This window comes from Magnolia sinica, chromosome 10 (assembly GCF_029962835.1).
Source record: "Magnolia sinica isolate HGM2019 chromosome 10, MsV1, whole genome shotgun sequence".
In the NCBI taxonomy this organism is placed as follows: Eukaryota; Viridiplantae; Streptophyta; class Magnoliopsida; order Magnoliales; family Magnoliaceae; genus Magnolia; species Magnolia sinica.
Window position 1 is genome coordinate 23,044,480 of NC_080582.1, and position 21,111 is coordinate 23,065,590.

The window sequence follows — 21,111 nt, forward strand, 5'->3', positions numbered from 1 at the left end:
CAGTAGTTCTAAATCATCATCAGAAAATTAAAAAATAAAAAGAAATTAACGAATAACAGGAAAAATGGAAAAATTAATAAAGATAATTAGAGTAAAGACCACTTCTTTGTGTAGGAAGAGTAAAGCCAGACCATTCATCAGGTGCGCCCGACCATTCGTGTGCTAGAGCCCGAAGATCAGGCCCTCCTTCACGTTGCTCTGATTGGTGGAAGGATTGGAAGGACTGAGGGCAGCCAGGGATGATTGACCCAGTGATGCCGGAGAGAGAGAGAGAGAGAGAGAGAGAGAGAGAGAGAGAGAGAGAGAGAGGAAATCTAAGCGGCCATTTGAATGACGCTCAATGGAGGATTTGTTGATGGAAGATGAAGTAGGGAAAAGAGAAATAGAGGGAAAAGAGGCGCCCGATTGATTTCGAGAGAGGAAATCTAAGGGGCCGTTTGAATGACGCTCAATGGAGGATTTGCCGATGGAAGATGAACCAGGGAAAAGAGGAATAGAGGTAAAAGAGGCGCCCGATGGATTTGGGAATCCTCTTTCAAATAAGATAATATTTTCAAATCTGTATGGTGTGAGTTTTCCACTAAATAATATCACAAAATCTATTAACGGTCGTACATGCATGGGACCGGTTTCTAGATGGTTAAATTGTATTATATAATAAAATGTATAAATATTTACCATATACAACTAGACTGATTATTTAGATGGTCTGGATAACTCTATATCTTAGCCAATATTATTTTAAACAGGTCACCACTATTTTACATTAAATACAGAACTCATAGTGAAAACCAGAAACCAAAAACATTAAATACAGCTTTGGACTTTGTATAGCTTTATGGGCCCCACCATGATCGATTTGATACATCCACACCGTCCATCCATTTCTATACATCATTTTGTCATCAATCCCAAAAAATAATCCTGAAATACATCTTGGATGGATCACATGATGAGAAAACACTAGTGCTTGGAGCATTTCAAAAATTAAAGGGATATAAATCTCAGGTGGTCCACACTGCATGAGAACAATAGTGATTGAATATCCAACATTAAAAACTTCTTGTGATTGAGCCAAAGTATAAGGTAGATTCAAAGTTCGAGTGGACCCCATCATCCGTAAACGAAAATCATGTGGGCCATACCATCTAAAACTATGTGAAGATATTCTAAAAAATATAAAAACATTTGGTGGGGCCCAGATGAGTTTTGGATGCGGCTGAAACTTAGTCTAACCCCTCATACAAGTGGGACACACATAATGAATGGATTGGATCTAAAGTTATTTACTCTTCAATCTGAACTAATTAAATTGTCCAAAAAGAGTTGATTAAAAGTTCAATTAGTAGATGTCCCTAATAATTTAGTAATTTTATTTTTCACGGATAAATTTTAATTTCCATTTAAAAATAAAAAAAAGTTCAAAATGTATATTTTTTTACTCTTTTAACAAAATATCATTTTTATTATAAAATATTTCAAAAAAATTTTAAAATACAAATTTTGAATTTTTATTTTCAAAATCTCAAAAAAATTCTCATATTTTAATTTTTTCTCAAAATTTTCAAAATTTCGATTTTTTTCTTCGAAAGCATCATTTTGTTCTAAAAATTTTTCTCAAACAAAAATTTCTAAATTTTTCAATATTCTTTTTCATATAATATTTTAAATCATTTAAATATTACCTTTTAATTATATATAAAACATTACCTTTTTAATGCTTATTTTAGGGTTGATCCCAAAATTGAAGTAGATCCAAAGCTCAATTGGACCATTACATAGGAAACAATATGGAATACTGATTTCCATTGTTGAAACCTTCCTAGGGTCTAAAGTAATTTTTATTTGTCATCCAACCAATTAATATGATCACAAAGACATGGATGAAGAGAAAGCACAAACATCAGCTTGATCCAAAACTTCTTTGGCCTCCAAAACATTTTCAATGGTAGATGTTCAATCAAACTGTTTCCTGTGTTGTGGTCCACTTGAGATTTTAATTTTCTTCATTTTTCGGATCACTCCCTAAAATTATCCGTTAACATAGATTAACAGAGTGGATAAAATAAATAAATAACAGGTTCTCACGAGGTCAATAAGTTGGGTCACAATTTTGACCAGAATATTTGACCCATTTTACATGTCTGGTCCATTCACTCTATTTTACTGATAACCATCAAATTGAATAGTTACTTGCCCCGATCATGCTACATATGAGAGAGATATTGGGCAAACAAGATTGATCAACAATTTGAGTGAATTTTGATTTAAACATCTGAAGTTATTTACTTTTCAATCTGAACTGATCAGATTGTCCAAAAATGGTTAAAGTTTGTTCATAATATCATAAATATATGAATGAATAGAAAACACAAACATCAGCTTGATCCAAAACTTCTATGGCCTCCAAGAAATTTTAAATGGTAGAGGTTCAATCACACTAGCTAGCTATTTCCTGTGGTGTGGTCCACTTGAGTTTTGGATATGCTTCCTTTTTGTTCTTTAGACCTCAAATTATCTGTTAACATGGATGAATGGAGTGGATAAAATAAATAAATAACAGTGGACCCCACAAAGTTTACTCTAGTAAAAGTAATAAGTAACTCACCTAAATGTAGTAGAGAAGGGTTTCCTTAAAACATTTATAATCATATATTGGGCCTGCTTGAATGTGATTCACATATCCAACCCACTCATTATGTGTGTCCCACTTGGATGAGGGATATCAGACCAAGTTTCAACCGCGTCTATGTTTGTATTAACTTATAAACAGATTGGATCTCAAATAAACATCGCGGCGGGCCCTAAGAAGGTTTCAATAGTGGGTGTCACTATCCTACTCTTTTCTATGGTGAGTCCACTTGAACTTTGGATCTATCCCGTCAATCAGATGCACCATTCCATGGTAGGCCACGAGCTTAAAAATAAAGTCAATCCATGACTTGGGTGGGCCACACCACATAATATAGTTGAGAGGGTTACCCTCCCTTTAAAACATTCATAATCATTTATTGGGCCCACCTAGATGTAGTTCACAGATCCAACCCATTCATTATGTGTGTCCCACTTGATGAGGAGTCAGACCAAGTTTCATACACATCCAAAACTCATGTGGGCCCCACCAAATGCTTTATATATATTTTAGGGATGTCTTCACATATTTTAGATGCTATGGCCCACCTGAGTTTCGTATATGACTGATTTTTGGACTTAAAGGGGACATATCAAATGCATGGTGTTGATGTTCTACACACATCATGGTGGGGCGCACACAGATTAACCTCATGGGAAGTCCCCATGAGGCGACCTTATAGTACCAATTCACTATTTTAGGTAACCCCTTCATGGGTGTTACTCTGTGTAGGGCCCACCTTGATATATTTTCTGTATATCGACACCGTCCATATATTTTTCCATCATATTTTAGGATGTGAGTTTAAATCATAAGAACTAAATAATCTTAGGTGGACCATACTACTCAAAATAATATGATGAATAACCATTAAAAACCTTTTAAAGGCCACAAAAATTTTGGATCAATTTAATCTTTGTGGTTTACTTTCATTTAGATCTTCTTTACATTATCAATAAGTTGGATTGCAAATAAACATTACTAAAACCTTACAATGGGCTCTTTATAATTTTTAATGGCGAGGTATTATATTATCATTCTTTCCAATGGTGTGGTCCACTTAAGATTTAAATCTACACAATTTTTTATACCGGGCCAAAAAATGGGTTGGAGAAACGTATGGGCGGCAAGGACATACAACACATCATCAAAATCTCACTTTTGTTTTATAACTTTTCAATTTTTCTTGTCAAAATACAAAATCTAGTTTTCTTTTTTTAAAAATATATTTTTTTACAATTTGACAATTTTTTCACAATTTTGTTTATGCTTTTAAATTTCCTTTTTCAAAATATCATTTTTTTATCGAAATCTCACTTTTGTTATCTAACTTTTCAATTTTTCTTGTCAAAATACAAAATCTAGTTTTCTTTTTTTAAAAAAATATATTTTTTTTTACAATTTGTCAATTTTTTCACAATTTTGTTTAATTTCTTAAATTTTCTTTTTTAAAATATCATTTTTTTAATCTCACTTTTATTATATAACTTTTCAATTTTTCTTGTCAAAATACAAAATTTATTTTTCTTTTTTAAAAAATATATTTTTTATCAATTTGTTAAAATTTTCACAATTTTGTTTAATTTTTTAAATTTTCTTTTTTAAAATATCATTTTTTTTATCGAAATCTTTTTTTTTTCAAAATTATCAACAGGTTTTTTTTTTTTATTCAAAATTTAAAATTTTCTTAAACATTGTTAATTATTTTTCTAAGCTTCTTAACTATTTTTTTTTCGAAATTCATGGTTATATTAAGTAGCATAATTGAGTATTAGGGACGGTCCTTGACAGTCTCTAATAGAGATGGCCTTTGCCACGGCTATAAGACGGCTAAGGACCGTCTCTAATAGAGACGGTCTTTGACAGTCCTAGATTGGCAGTAAAAGACGGCTAATGACCGTCTCTAATGGAGACGGCTAATGACCGTCTCGTATGACTGCATATAAGACGGTCAAGGACCGTCTCTAATGCGGACGGCCAATGACCGTCTCAGATGGCCCATATAAGACGGTCAACGACTGTCTCAAATGATTTGTGGACGTTCAAGTTTTTAGGACAAAATTAGGGACGGTCAGGGGTCGTCTAAAATTTTAGAGACGGTTTACAGCCATCTCTAAAGCGTCTTTAAACCAAGCAATTTTAGAGACGGTCCAGAACCGTCTCTAAATCCGTTCTTTTTTTTCATTTTTCACGTAGTGTATTTTCTTTGCATTTGATATTATCTAGTGGGATGAATATTTATATGATCAATTATTTTTTTTATGCAATGATTCTTACAGATGCTCTGATATTATTTGTTACAATGTTTCCTTGTAAGTTAGATGCATCTTATGTGAATAATTATTTGTTTTATGCAATGATTCATACGGGTGCTTTGCCCAGGGCCATTCCCAAAATGATCAGCACGACACGGGTGCTCTGCCCAGGGTCATTCCCAAAAGGATCGGCACAGGTGCTCTGCCCTGGGTGATTCCCTAAAAGGATCAGTACACACGGGTGCACTGCCTTGGGCTTTTGTCCCTAAAAGGTTATATCGGTGCTCTACCGAGGGTCATACCCTGAAAGGATCAACACCGGTGCTCTGCTGTGAGTCATCCCCTAAAAGGATCAACATATATGAGTGTTTTGCCCACTCCAAATCTTAATATTTTTAGAAAAATTATGTAAAATAATTTATTCATTTCATAATCATGAATGTTAAATTATTTATTATGATTTTACATCCAATGTTCGTCTTATTTTGATTAATATGTCGAGACTAAATTTGGTAATATTTGTAAGATTTTCAACTCGGGATTGATGTGATCTTATTGAGTTGTCAACTCATTATATTTTAACCGTTTCAGGTTATGAATATTTCGAAGATGCAGGGCACTACTATTAGTAGTGGAGCATGGAACGTGGTTGGATGCACATGACATGTCATTCTACATAGGATAAATTTTATTTTATTTTAGAACTCTAAATGTAGTAATGTTTGATTTGATTTTCTTATTTCAAGTTAAGTTAAATAAGTATGCATCGATGAAATAATAAATTATGTAATTAGTTATCTTAGTTTGTGTTTGGATTTTAAAGTTTTGGGCCATGGTGAGAAAAAAATGAAATGCATATGAAATGGACATACTTTATCTTTTTATTTTTATTATTTTTATTTTTTTATATATATGTCACGGGTCTTGAATTCGGGTCCTGGACACTCTATTCGGGTACCCGAATTTTGAGGCATGACAAAGTTGGTATCAGAGCCAGGTTGATCTTAAACGTTGGACCTAAAATAAATATTTAACTATAAGTTTTCCTAAACAGCCTTAACTATGAGATGAGAAATTTAGAATACATACGTAGGACATTTTAATCTATTGTGATATAATACTTAGATCCCATTTAGGCTGTATATTAACATACAAAATCAAATCTGGACGTTAGGAATTTTCTGAAAATTTTCTAATTATTTCTTAAGATTGGGCAGCAATAATCAATATAAAATGTCTGACTTTGAAAAATCATAACTATTTAAGTAAAACTCCAATTGAGGTGATTCAAAACTTAATTGAAGCTTAATATGTATAATTTTATAGAAAAATAATTAAAAAATTAAAAATACTGACCCTTCATGTACGTAATTGAGGTTAAGAAAAACCTGTCCAGAAATCGTTTAAATCTGGACAGCGTGTATTCTTTGAATTTTAAAAAATTTTATAGGCTTCGAATTATTATAAAATTTTACAAGGGTATAGTAGACTTATAGATATATCTATATAAAAATTTTCAAGTTAAAATAATATCTGAAAATATCAAAAATATCAATTAGAATAGCATCCTTATGACTAGAAATTTCTGCACATAGTTCTAAACTACATCTTGGTTCAACTTCTCTTAGATCTTCATGTATGTCTACATTGAATCATCTAATTTCTTATAATCTTAAAATTATTTAGTAAAATTCATAATTTTCCTTTATTTATCATAGGCTATGACGGATCAAAGTATGAACCTCGGGGCTGTATCGGAGACTCAAGTACCCGATGTAGATAGGCAAGGAGCAATTATTGACAAGATCCTCCAGGCAATGGAAGGATTTGCCTCATTATGGGAACACAAGTGCTTATAACTCAATCTTAGGAGCAGACTCAAGCGACACTTGTAGCCCCTGAAGGGATAGGATCCTTGTTGGAAAAGTTTAAAAGGCAGAGACCGTCTACGTTTAAAGGTGGGCCTGACCCAAGTGAAGCTGAGGGTTGGAAAAGGCATATGGAGAAAATTTTCTCAGCTATGAGATGTAACGAACAACAAAAGGCTGAATTAGTAATATATATGTTGGAAGGAGAAGCCGATCATTGGTGGGAATCTACGACCAGGGAGAACCCGAGAATAGAAAGGTGGACATGGGACCAATTCTGCACAAAATTTGAAAATAAATATTTTCCAGCTTATGTGCGTACTCAAAAGGTTACAGAATTCATAAAATTAGAACAAGAAAATATGACGGTGCGCCAATATGATGCAAAGTTTACAGAGTTGGCACGATTTGCGACATTTCTCATACCGGATGAGCTTCGTAAAGGGCAGAAGTTTGTTGAGGGACTGAAACCTTCTATTCGTACTCGACTGGCGCCATTTCTTATTAAAACGTATGCAGAAGCACTGGAACGCGCTAGCGCAATAGAAAAGGACTTTGATGAGCATTGGAAGAACCGCGAGCCGAGGAAGGACATAAGGAGTGGAGCCAGGACCACGCTCCATTCATATCTCACACAACATGAAGTAACTAAGCGGCAGAAGATGATTCCAACATCAATACCCAGTCATGCCACTATGCAACTTTCAACGCAATTCACTGGGACTTGCCATAACTGTGGAAAGGTGGGTCATCCTGCCCGCCATTGTCTTCTACCACCTCGTCATCAATATCCAGGGAATCAAGGACCGCCACGATCGTTTTACAGGCCACCTCTTCATTATGCACCGTCTACATCGTATCAACGACCTCCGCCACCCCCTCAGATGATTCAGTCAACTGCGAGACCGGCACAACCTTACTCTCAGAGGCCTGTACAGCTACATCCACGATACCAGCCGCCTGGACCCCCTAAAGCTTATCCGAGACCACCTCAACAATCGCAACAACATGTCAAGCCTCCCCAATATCAACAACTGAGGCCAGAAAGTCAGGCGCCCCAACCTCAAGCTCAAGGACGTGTTTACGCTCTATCTTCATTCACAAATGATCCAGCCCAACTTCAGGAGTATGAGGATCCAAATCGAAGCTATGATGATCCAACGCCACCTCAAGATGATGCTGCACAAATGTATGAGACTACTGCTTCTGCTTATGAGGACCCATCACAACTTGCAGATATCACTCCTCAACATGGTGCTGAAGCTACTAATGATGTGGTGGAAGGTACTATCTTGGCTTACACATCTCTTGCCAGAGCATTATTCGATTCAGGAGCTACACACTCATTTATATCTTATTTCTTCGTATGCTCACTTGGTATATCACCCGTACGATTAGATAAGAAAATTATCGTAGTAACCCCTCTCGGTAAGTCCATGAATTTAGAGCAAATATGTGAAGAATACCTCATCATAATTGAAAATAAAATACTACTAGCAAATCTCATAATTATGCCTATGAGGGAATACGATGTCATCTTAGGAATGGATTGGTTGTCCCAGTATCGTGCCAAGATAGATTGTTTCAGGAAGACGATTGCGTTGAATATAGAAGGACGATCTCCACTGAAATTTTATGGGACACGAAGAAGGAAAGCGCCAATTGGTTTGTTGGCTATTGTGGGAATCGAGCAATCAGAAGAAGGGATTGAACAGATACCCGTGGTTAAGGAGTTTCCAGAAGTTTTTCAGGACATTTCAAGGTTACCTCCAAAGAGAGATGTGGACTTCGGTATCGATCTAATACCAGGAACTGCACCCATCTCTAGAACACCTTATCGCATGGCTCCTGTAGAATTAAAAGAATTAAAGGATTAAATCCAACAGTTGCTAGATCAGGGTTTCATTAGAACAAGTAGGTCGCCTTGGGGAGCACCGGTCTTATTTGTAAGGAAGAAGGATGAAACTATGAGATTATGTATTGATTATCATCAGTTGAATAAAGTAACAATCAAGAACAAATATCCTCTTCCTAGGATTGAAGATTTATTTGACCAGCTTAAGGGAGCAAGGTTCTTTTCTAAAATAGATTTGAGGTCAGGTTACCATCAATTGAGAATAAAGGATGAAGACGTGCCCAAAACAGCTTTTAGGACTCGTTACGGGCACTATGAGTTCTTGGTAATGCCATTTGGATTGACAAATGCTCCAGCAGTATTTATGGATCTTATGAATCGGGTATTCAAACCTTATTTAGATCGATTCATTATTGTATTCATCGATGATATTCTTATATACTCCAAGACTCATGAGGAGCATGAGGAACATTTCAGGACCGCTCTACAAACGTTAAAGGAAAATCAATTATATGACAAGTCATCGAAATGTGACTTCTGGAAGCATGAAGTAAAATTCTTGGGGCATGTGGTGTCAGAGAAAGGGATATCTGTGGACCCAGCTAAAATTGAAGCAATATTAGAATGGGAGCAGCTCTCGAATGTGTCAGAAGTGCGAAGTTTTCTCGGCCTTGCTGGTTACTATCGAAGATTTATTGAAGGATTTTCTAATATATCAAGACCTCTAACTAATCTAACTAAGAAGAATACAAACTTTAAGTGGGATCAAGATTGTGAGCAAGCATTTACCGAACTGAAGAAGCGGTTGACATCAGCCCCAGTTCTGGCCTTACCGACCGAAGGAGAAAGATTTATTGTTTATACCGATGCGTCATATCAGAGATTAGGATGTGTTCTTATGCAAGGAGGCAAAGCTATCGCATTCGCTTCACGATAGTTAAAGACTCATAAACGAAATTACCCGACGCATGATCTGGAATTAACAGCACTGGTTTTTGCTTTAAAAATTTGGAGGCATTACCTATATGGGGAACAATTCGACTTATATTCAGACCATAAGAGTTTAAAGTATCTCTTTAATCAGAATGAATTGAATATGTGTTAGAGAAGATGGATGAAATTTTTGAAAGACTACCATTTCGATATTTCATATCACCCAGGAAAAGCAAACGTTGTGGCCAATGCCCTAAGCAGAAAGACACAAAGACTTGTGGCCAACCTAATGATCAAAGAGTGGGAGATGCTAAATGTTATCAAGGATTTCGATCTGCAACTCCAGCTTGAAGAACCTCAGACGCATCTAAGTAACTTAATAGCACAGCCTGCCCTAGTGTGTAATTTTATTTTTATTTTCTTAAGTTTAATAGTTAAGTTTAACTTATTAATCTTTATAATTGATATTCGATCATGATAAACTTTTCTCTTAGATTCGGCGTATTCTAGAAGCTCAGAAGGAAGACGTTTGGCTACAAGAAAAAGGAGCAGAAGGAATAGGGAAGGAGAATGCAGAATGACGAATTGGCACTGATGAAGGAATTAGGTTTCGTGGAAGGCTATGTGTTCCAAACAAACCTGACTTGAAGCAAGAGATTTTGGACGAGGCTCATAGATCAAGATTCACTATCCATCCAGGGGAGACTAAAATGTACCACGATGTTAAGCGCCAATATTGGTGGAACAACATGAAGCGGAAAATCGCTGAGTACGTATCTAAATGTGCGACATGTCAACAAGTGAAGGCAGACCATCGAAGACCACCAGGACTCTTGCAGCCGTTATCGGTCCCTAAGTGGAAATGGGAGCATATATCCATGGATTTCGTAGTTGGATTTCCAAAGACAGGTCGACACCATGACACTGTATGGGTGATCGTGGACAGGTTAACCAAATCCGCACACTTCATCCCAATAAAGATTTCTACATCTGCAGTGGAGTTGAGTACAATTTATATTAAAGAGATCGTCCGACTTCATGATACTCCAGTATCCATCGTCTCTGACTGAGATCCCAGGTTTAAATCGTGGTTTTGGGCAAGTTTATAGGAAGCTTTGGGAACTACTCTCGATTGCAGCATAACATTTCACCCGCAGACTGATGGACAAACAGAAAGGACGAACCAGATTTTAGAAGATATGTTACGCAGCTGCATTCTCGACTTCAAGGGTAATTGGGACGATCATCTGCCGCTGGTGGAATTCGCATATAATAATAGCTACCAAGCCAGCATTGGTATGACACCATTTGAAGCTTTATACGGAAGACCCTGCAGATCACCAAGCTGTTGGACCGAAGTAGGAGAAAGGACATTGTTGGGACCAGAACTTATTCAAGAGACCTCCAAGAAGATTGACATCATTCGAGAACGTATGCGCGCCGCCCAGAGTCGCCAAAAGAGCTATGCAGATAATCGACGCAGAGACTTGAGTTTTGCGTGGGAGATCATATGTTCATAAAAGTTTCCCCAATGAAAGGAGTTATGCGTTTTGGAAAGAAAGGGAAACTCACGCCACGTTTTATCGAACCTTTTGAGATCCTACAAAGAGTAGGAATGGTAGCATACAAGCTAGCCCTACCACCTCAGTTATCCAATATCCACAATATATTTCACGTCTCCATGCTTCGAAAGTACAAGCCGGACAATTCTCATGTCATCGAATGGGAGCCGCTAGAGATTCAAGAAAATGTCACATATGAAGAGCAACCTGTGCGCATTCTCGATCGTAAGGAGCAAGTACTTCGGACGAAGATTATACCACTTGTGAAGGTACAGTGGAGTCATCACAGCGAGGAAGAAGCATCGTGGGAGCGAGAACAAGAAATTCGAGAAAAGTATCCTAACCTCTTTTAGGTATATAAATTTCAAGGACGAAATTTTGTTAAGGTGGGTAGAATGTAATACCCTGTTTCTTTTAAACGGTGGGTTCCACCATTAAACCGCCGTTACATATGATGTGGCCCACATAAGCTTTGGATGACCCTCATTTTTTGGCTCATGCCCTAACCCTGTCAGGCAAAACTGATGAACGGTGTGGATTTATCACATCATAGCCGTGGGGCCCACTCTTCAAAAAAAACAAAAAAAAAAGATGCAAAGTGACGTGCTGACGCACGTCACCCACAAAGCAACCCCTCTCCTCCACGACTCCCTCTCTTCCCACTACTTCGTGGTATGGTTGCAGATGGGAACCCATCCACCATGATTGCTATCATCATGGTGAGACCAGTCCTAAATCTAAACCGTTCATTAAACTCCCAACCCACTAACTCACCTGGCATTATTTTTTATATCTCATTTTCTCATGCTATCTAGAGGAAACGAGAGAAAAAAAATCATAAAAGAAAGATTGCGATAAGAAAAAGAGAGATTAGGGGAAGAGAGAGTATTCGTGAGGGTTCAACATCGAGTTTAGAGTCGATCAATCCAAGCTAGTACACATAGAAATCAGCATCGCTTCAGATTATTTTCCTCCCATCATGCAATTTTTCTATAACAGGTAGGTGATCATTCCCTATTTGAAAAATTCATAAGAAATTGCCTTATATAATCTAGATATTGAAATATTCATAAGGAATTCCCTATTGAAGAATATTCTTTATGTGACTACTGAACCAATGCAAATATTATTATTATTATTATTATTATTATTATTATTATTATTTTCTTTGCATTTGATATTATCTAGTGGGATGATGAATATTTATATGATCAATTATTTTTTTAATGCAATGATTCTTACAGATGCTCTGATATTATTTGTTACAATGTTTCCTTGTAAGTTAGATGCATCTTATGTGAATAATTATTTGTTTTATGCAATGATTCATACGGGTGCTCTGCCCAGGGTCATTTCCGAAATGATCAGCACGACACAGGTGCTCTGCCCAGGGTCATTCCCAAAAGGATCGGCACGGGTGCTCTGCCTAGGGTCATTTCCGAAATGATCAGCACGACACAGGTGCTCTGCCCAGGGTCATTCCCAAAAGGATCGGCACGAGTGCTCTGCCCTGGGTGATTCCCTAAAAGGATTAGTACACACGGGTGCACTGCCCTGGGCTTTTGTCCCTAAAAGGTTATACCGGTGCTCTACCGAGGGTCATACCCTGAAAGGATCAACACCGGTGCTCTGCCGTGGGTCATCCCCTAAAAGGATCAACACACATGAGTGTTTTGCCCACTCCAAATCTTAGTATTTTTAGAAAAGTTATGTTAAATAATTTATTCATTTCATAATCATGAATGTTAAATTATTTACTATGATTTTACATCCAATGTTCGTCTTATTTTGATTAATATGTCGAGATTAAATTTAGTAATATTTGTGAGATTTTCAACTCGGGATTGATGTGATCCTATGGAGTTGTCAACTCATTATATTTTAACCGTTTCAGGTTATGAATATTTCGAAGATGCAGGGTACTACTATTAGTAGTGGAGCATGGAACATGGTTGGATGCACATGACATGTCATTCTACATAGGATAAATTTTATTTTATTTTAGAACTCTAAATGTAGTAATGTTTGATTTGATTTTCTTATTTCAAGTTAAGTTAAATAAGTATGCATCGATGAAATAATAAATTATGTAATTAGTTATCTTAGTTTGTGTTTGGATTTTAAAGTTTTGGGCCATGGTGGGAAAAAAATGAAATGCATATGAAATGGACATACTTTATCTTTTTATTTTTATTATTTTTATTTTTTAATATATATGTCACGGGTCTCGAATTCGGATCCTAGACACCCTATTCGGGTACCCGAATTTTGGGGCGTGACAACAACATTCCATGAAACAATGGTGATTGAATTCCCACCATTAAAAACATCCTAGGGCCCACTGTAATGTTTAATCCAAAGCGTTGATTAGGTAGGATGAGGGGAAAACATAGATATAAGCTTGATCCAAAAATTTCGTGGCCCCAAGAAGTTTTCAATGCTAAGCGTTCAGTCCCACTGTAACATATGGTGTGGTCCACTTGAGCTTTGAATCTACCTAATTTTGTGCGGAATCGGATCGGCTACTCCCCCTGCCACCAACCAATGGCTGGTGGTCGGTGCTGTGTGGGCTCCATCATGATGTATGTGTTTCATCCATGCCGTCCATCTATTTTTGTAGATCATTTTATGATATGAGACCAAAAATGAGATATATCCCAATCTCAAGTGGATCACATTATATGAAACAGTGTTGAATGAACATTGACCATTAAAAACTTTTTGGGGGTCATAAAAGTTTTGGATCAAACTGATCTTTGTTTTTTCCCTGCATCTGGGTCTGTATGACCTAATCAACAGATTGGATGTTGAATAAACAGTATAGTGGGCCTTAGGAGAATTTTAATGGAGGATATCTAATCATTATTGTTTTCCTGTGGTGTGGTCCACCTGAGATTTTTATCCTTTTAATATTTTTGAACAAGCCTTAAAATGATCTGTAAAAATGGATGAACAGCATGGATGAAATACATACATCACGATGGGGCCCACAGATCACCGGACACCAGCCACGGGGCTGGTGGCAGGGGGAGTAGCCAATCCGTCCCTATTTTTAGGGACGGATTGGCTACTCCCACTGACACCAGCCAATGGCTAGTGGTTAGTGCTATGTGGGCCCCACCATGATATATGTGTTTCGTCCATGCCATTTATATGTTTTTACAGATCATTTTATGGTATGAGTCCAAAAATGAGATATATCCAAATCTCAAGTGGACCACATTACAGGAAGCAGTGTTGAGTGAGGGTGGACCATTAAAAATATTTTAGGGGCCATAAAAGTTTTGGATCAAGCTGAAATTTGTTTTTTCTCTTCATCTGGGCCTGTGTGACCTAATCAACAGATTGGATGTCAAATAAACAGTATAGTGGGCCTTAGGAGGATTTTAATGGTTGATGTCCAATCACTATTGTTTTCATGTGGTGTGGTCCACCTGAGATTTATATCCCTCTCATTTTTGGGATCAAGCAATAAAATGATCTATACAAATGGATGAACGGAATGGATGAAACACATACATCATGGTGGGGCCCACAGAGCACCGACCACCAGCCACCGGAGCCGGTGTCAGGGGGGAGTAGTCAATCCGTTTCCCCTAAAATGAGCGGGCAAAATGGACGGACGGCGTGGATAAAACACATACATCATGGTGTGGCCCACAGAGCTTTGACACCAGCTAGGTTGCTGGTGATCCCGCGCCCATGGGGAAGATACAAAGCTCAAGTGGACCCCACCAACAGTGAGAATTGAACGCCCACCATTAAAAGCTTCTTTGAGGCCACATAGGTTTTGAATCGAGCTTACACATGTGTTGTTTTCCCTTCATCCAGATCAGAATCATCTTACCAATGAATTGGATTGTATATAAAAATCACGGTGGGCCCTTACGACAGTTTCAACGGTGGGCGTCTTTATATCCGACTCTTTCCTGGGACGCGGATTTCCGCGGAAGGCTTTCGCATAAAGTTCCTGGGCAGGGATGCTGGGTGGGGCCCACCGCCATGTTTGTGAGAAATCTACTCCGTTCATCCGCTTTGCGAGTTCATTTTAGGCTATTCGACCAAAAATGAGGTGGATACAAAACTCAAGTGGGCCACACGAGAGGAAACAGTGGGGATTCAGTGAGAACCGTTGAAACATATAAAAGCCCTGTGTTTTTATGTATTTTCACTTCGTCCTTTGGTAATGACCTTATAAACGGTTTGGATGGCATATAAACATCAAGGTAGAGCCTAAGATGATTTCAACGGTAATTATTTCTTTCCCCAATTTTCCCTCTCGTGTAGCCCACTCGAGTTTTGGATCCACCTCATTTTTACTCGCTTTTCCTAACATGAGCTCGCCAAACGGATGAACGGGGTAGATTTCCCACAAACATGGCGGTGGGCCCCACCCAGCATCCTTGCGAATGAAATCCGCATCCTCTTTCCGGTGATGTAGTCACGTGAGCTTTGAATCTGCCCCGTGCGAAATGAGCTAATGAAACAAATGGACGGAGTGGATATAACACATACATCACAGTGGCCCCACAGATCTTAGGGCCGCATGAACCCGCGACCGAAAAAAGCGGCTGTCATTTCAGAAATTCAAATTTCCAAAAATTAAAAAAAAAATTAAAAAAAAAGAAGAAGAAGAAGAAACGGAAAACTCGCCGTTTCAACGACGGCGTCGTAGAACCTAACGTCGTCATCTCCGAACGTGTGCGAAGCGCAGACGGTCTTCCCTTCGATCACTCTCCGGCACTCCCCGTCCTGTAACTGTACAGATGTCGGCCGAAACCGTTCCGCGAAATCGTCCAACGCTTTCTGGTCCTCGAAATCGGACGGCCCCAATCGCTTGTCGGACTCGTCTCCGAAGTCTAAGAACTTCACCGTCAGCGTCTCGCCCTCCAGGACGAGACGGACACCGTACCATGCGTCGTTGTCGTACTCTCGGAAATCCAGAACGGAGGGAGGGACATCGGCGGTAATATCGGGCGGTTTGGAGGACATTTTCTGGTGTTTGAAGAAGAAGACGAAGGGTTTCGGGCGGGAAGAGTTGCACTGATGGGAAGAAAGAAGAGTAATTATTTGGAGAAATACTATGATACTCAGGCGGACTGTGATGGATGATACACAGGCAGTTAGAAACTGAAATTGCATGGTTCGAACTGAACCGTCCAGATTATAGGCTCCGGTTTAGATGTATTATGAACTGAAATCTACGCTTATTTGATTATCTTAGATCGCTGGACGTTTATTGGACGGTTAAAAACGAACAATAGCCAAGACCCAACTAGAGACGCCTGACAAGGTCAGGGGGCGCGTATTAGCTACTGACAGGTTGAGTAGCGAGACTCGCTACTGAAGTGGGCTCCATCACGAGGTATGCTCAGTCCATACATTCGGAGAGATCCAGCAAGATCCAAAGAAAGAGTTAAGTCCAAAGCCCCAGTGGACTAGTAGGCTCCTGCAGAGAAAACAGTGAGGACAGTAACGCGATTATTAAAAACTTCTAAAAGCTAGAAAAGTTTTAGGTCAAGCTTATATTTGTGTTTTCCCTTCTCCCGTCTTTTTTCTCTTTTGAATTGGTTGGATTTCAAATAAACGTCATGGCTCACCTTAGGATAGTTTCAACGGTGGAAATCACTCTCCACCATTGTTTTTGTGGGAGTCCACCGTAGATTTTTACCTGCCTCATTATTTGTATAATGCCCTAAAATAATATTTTAAAATGGATGGACAACATGGATACAACACATGCAGCTAATCCACGTCCCTTGTGTGGGCTCTGACGCCGATCAGCGACTCACAGGTGAGTAGCAAGAGTCGCTACTCAGGTGAAGTCACCGTTTTCTTGGAGTCTCATCACGATATATGTTCCGTATCACACCGCCCATTTATTTAGACAGACCATTTTAAAGTATGATACAGAGAATAAGTCAAAACTCTAATGAACCCACCATAGAAAACAGTGGAGAGAGTAAGGCCTACCATTAAAAACTTCCCAAGGGTAAAACAGTGGAGAGAGTGAGGACTACCATTAAAAGTTTTCAATCAAGCTGGTAGTGTTAACTTACGAACAGGTCGGATCTCAAATAAACATTAAGGTGGGTATTAAGAAAGTTTCAATGGTGGGTGTCGTTCTAAGTGCACCGTTTTGGGTCAAGAACCGGCCGTACCAAAGTCACCGGGCCCTGTGCCTCCGCGACGTACGTTCGTATCACGCGATATTGATATTTACGTCACGTAGAAGAGCTGTTTTTGGAAGGCAGACGGCCGTGCAGGGGACGGATTTCCTGCGAAAGGAAGTTCCTGCGCAAGGTTGCTGGGTGGGCCTACCACATGTTTGTGGGAAATATACTCCGTTTATCCGTTTTGTGAGCACATTTTAGTACAAAAGAAAAAAATGAGGTGGATACAAGATTCAAGTGGGCCACACGAGAGGAAACAGTGGAGATTCGGTGAGAACCGTTGAAACATTCTTACGAACATAAAAGCTTCGTTTCAGGCTATTTTATTTTGTATTTTCACTTCATCCCCATGAACTTATAAACGGTTTAGATGGCATAAAAACGTCAAGGTGGAGGCCAAGAAGGTTTCAATGGTAGGTATTTCTTTTCTCAATTTTCCGTCTGGTGTGGTCCACTTTAGTTTTGGATCCTCGCCAAACGGTTGAACGGAGTATATTTCCCACGAACATGGTGGTGGCCTCACCCAGCATCCTTACGCAGGAAATCCGCGTCCGCCGTGCAGTGCGCTGCTCAGTCGCGCAGACGTGCACGTGTAGCGTAGTCAGGTTGCGGTGTATTTAAATCCACTCTATTGTGACACGTGTCATGCAACGTGGCTATACTCCAAGCATGACGTGACTGTTAGGCTTGAGAGAAGATACGATAGACGATCCTCCCACTGCCATCCACGTGGCTCGACATGTATGGAATTAGGGACGTTCATCCGATGAGAACAACCGTGGATGTCCATGTTCGGAGATAATAACCGTTGGATCTGACCATATATTATTGGTTTCTATCCGGTACCTTCAGTTTGAAGGCCACTGATCAAATGGCTAGAATTAGCCGATCGGAGTAATTTCCGAAGATCGGTAATCCGATGCATTGGTCTCTTGGGCCCCACCGTCAATGGACCATGACCCTGGAACAGATGATCCAACTGAAATATTTGGATTCTTTTCAGTTTAACGTTGACGGTTGCTGTATCTCTCTTCCTAACCGTCTATTTGTAGGCCATAAAACGAAAGGTTAGGTGGTCCTTTGGACGAGAAATTTCGAAAATGGTTCGCCCTCGATGGTACGGACATGGATTTGCTGGTGACCCCTCCATCAGCCAACTAGTTGCTGGATAGGCTCCGTGGCCCACCATGATGTGTGTTTTATCCATACCGTTGCGTCCATACGTTTCACCGGTTCATTTCAGTGCATGATCTGATAAGTGAGGCAGATCCAAAGTAAAGGTAGACCACATCACCAAACCACGGGAAACAGTGAGAATTGAATGAGTACGGTTCAAAACTTAACATGGGGCACGAAAGTTCTGGATAAGCCTATATTTAGCCTAGGGTCAGGTGAATTTGTGAACAGATTGCATGGCAAAAATACATTGCGTGGGCTCCAATAAGTTTCAATCGTCTAAGCGATAAATGTGGCCTCTATGAGCTTTTATCTGCCTCATTTTTATCCTCGTCTTATAAAATAAGCTGCCAAAATAACGGTGGGAGCCCACATAGCTTTTCCACTAGCCAATCCTCGTTACAGTGGCGTGCCACGTACCAATGATATGGAAGCGGATTGGCTGGTGTACCACGCACCTAGGGCTGTACACGAACCGACTTAGCTCGGTTAGCTCGCTCGACTTAACTCGAAAAAGCTCAATTCAGTTCAGTTCAAAATTGAGTTTGAGTCGAGTCAAGTTGATTTTTTTAACTCGAAAAAATTTCGAACCGAGTTCGAGCTTGCTCGAGCTTGACTCGAACACCCACTCGGATCGAACTAGTTCAGTGACTCGATTACTTTAATATTGATGTTGCTCACCAAGTGTTTAATGAAATAACTCAACAAAGTGTCGGCTAGTGGCAACGAAGGTATGTATATGAAACAAATATATTTTATTCTTGATTTTGATGTTGCTTACAAGCCATTTGTTGAAAACCTATGAAACCGTTGCTGTAGTTTTACATGCAGTGAGAATTTGAAGGTGCAGTCTATGTATTTGTGAAAATGCTACATAGGCGAACTAGGCTTGAACTGGCCCCAGCTGCTGACCAAATTCAGCCGAGCTGGCCAGTCAAGTTCGACGACCGAGCCGAGTTCGAGCTGGGTTCAACTAATGGTTGGGCCGAGTTGAGCTGTGCCAAGATCGACTCGTGTACACCTCTACACACACCAACAAACTAGCCGGTGTGAGTACATGTTGTGCGAAGAGGAGCGATGACGGTCCTCGAGATCTGAGTTGTACAAATGACTACTCAAAGGAGATCAAAGTTACGTCGACCCATAATGATGTATTTATCATATCTACACTGTTCTTCCATTCAATGAGATTATTTTAGATCTTTATCTAAAAAATGAGTAATTTCCAAGGTTCAATTGGATCACACCACAAATAGGATAATTATTCTCACCGGTAAAACATTCGTAGGACCACCGTAACTCATACTTCCATCCAATCTATTCATAAGGTCACACGGACTTGGATGAAGAGAAAAAACAAATATTATATTGATCTAAAATTTTTGTGACCCCTAAAAGGGTTTAAATGACAGGCGTTCAATCCTCCCCTGTAAAATACAGTGTGGTCCACTTGATTTTTGGATCATTCTTACTTTACGGCTCAAGCCTTACTATAAGGTCACCAAGTGGACAGACTGTTTGGATATAACTCATACCTCATGATGGGACCCACAGAACTTGGTGACATCAATGAACACTCGATTATCCTCTTCCTGTCACTTGGAGACAAATATTTTCCAATGCGTACTTCCCTAGGATTCTTGGTGGTTCTAAGGTTGCCCACCTCAAAATCATCAAGTGCAACGTTGACTTTTGAATCGAACTTATTGAGGAGATCCTCAAGTTCGGGAGTCGGGTCATCATTTCCCTCATCCTGGACTTCTTCCAAATGCATAAGTTTGAAGTCTAGTTCTATATTAAAGTCATAAATGTCGATATCAGCTTCATGCAACTCTTTATATGAGTCTGGCACTTTATTCATGTGGTTTTTGAAAAGTTTTCTAATTTTTGGGTATTTTGATTTTGATGTTTATTTTTAATGTTGTTGGTTTTGGTAGGTTTTATTCTATTTTGGGTTTTGTGGATTCTCTCTCTCTCTCTCTCTCTCTCTCTCTCTCTCTCTCTCTCTCTCTCTCTCTATATATATATATATATATATATATATATATATTTGTTTTGTTGTTTTGTTTTTGTCAAACAAGAAATTTGAAAATAGATCCTAAATTTTTAGGAAAATCCTGTTGGAAACGAACTAGGAAATAATAACCTAAATTAATTTTGACCATCCAATTTTAACCATTGATCGACAGACCAAACTAATCCCATATGACCATTGATTTACATGATCAACATATCCAATCTTAACTGTTGATTTAAACAAATCCAAATCCAACCTTCCATTAATTAATAAATTCAACCATGCATCTGACCATCCATCCAATGATACACCCATCTAACCATCTACATGCTTAGAACTAGGGCTAGTTGTTCACAAGTCGAGCTAGCTCGAAAAACTCGCTCGACTCGGCTTGAGTCAGCTTGGATTGACTCAGCTTGAATGGCCAATTCAAGCCGAGCCAAGCTAATTATTTGAAGCTCGAGTTGAGTTCAAGCCAAGTTTGACCAGGGGGCATTTCAACTTGACTCGACTGGACTCAAAGCTCGAACTCGAGCTCGACTTAGCCTGATTAATAAATATATTAAATATTAAATATTATATATTATATTAATATATATCTATATATATATATATATATATATATATATATATATATATA

At 38.8% G+C, this 21,111-nt stretch overlaps 1 protein-coding gene across 1 annotated transcript in view; it reads right to left on the bottom strand.

Annotated features, from left to right (window-relative positions):
* Positions 1 to 20,315, bottom strand: part of LOC131217435 (uncharacterized) — a 40,177-nt gene extending 19,862 nt beyond the window's left edge. Inside the window, exons 1-2 of the mRNA XM_058212356.1 lie at positions 20,007 to 20,315; positions 15,759 to 16,148 (exon numbers count right to left, since the gene is read on the bottom strand). Coding sequence (XP_058068339.1) covers positions 15,759 to 16,148; positions 20,007 to 20,315 — 699 coding nt within the window. The remainder of the gene's footprint in view (positions 1 to 15,758; positions 16,149 to 20,006) is intronic.
* Between the last annotated feature and the right edge of the window lie 796 nt (positions 20,316 to 21,111).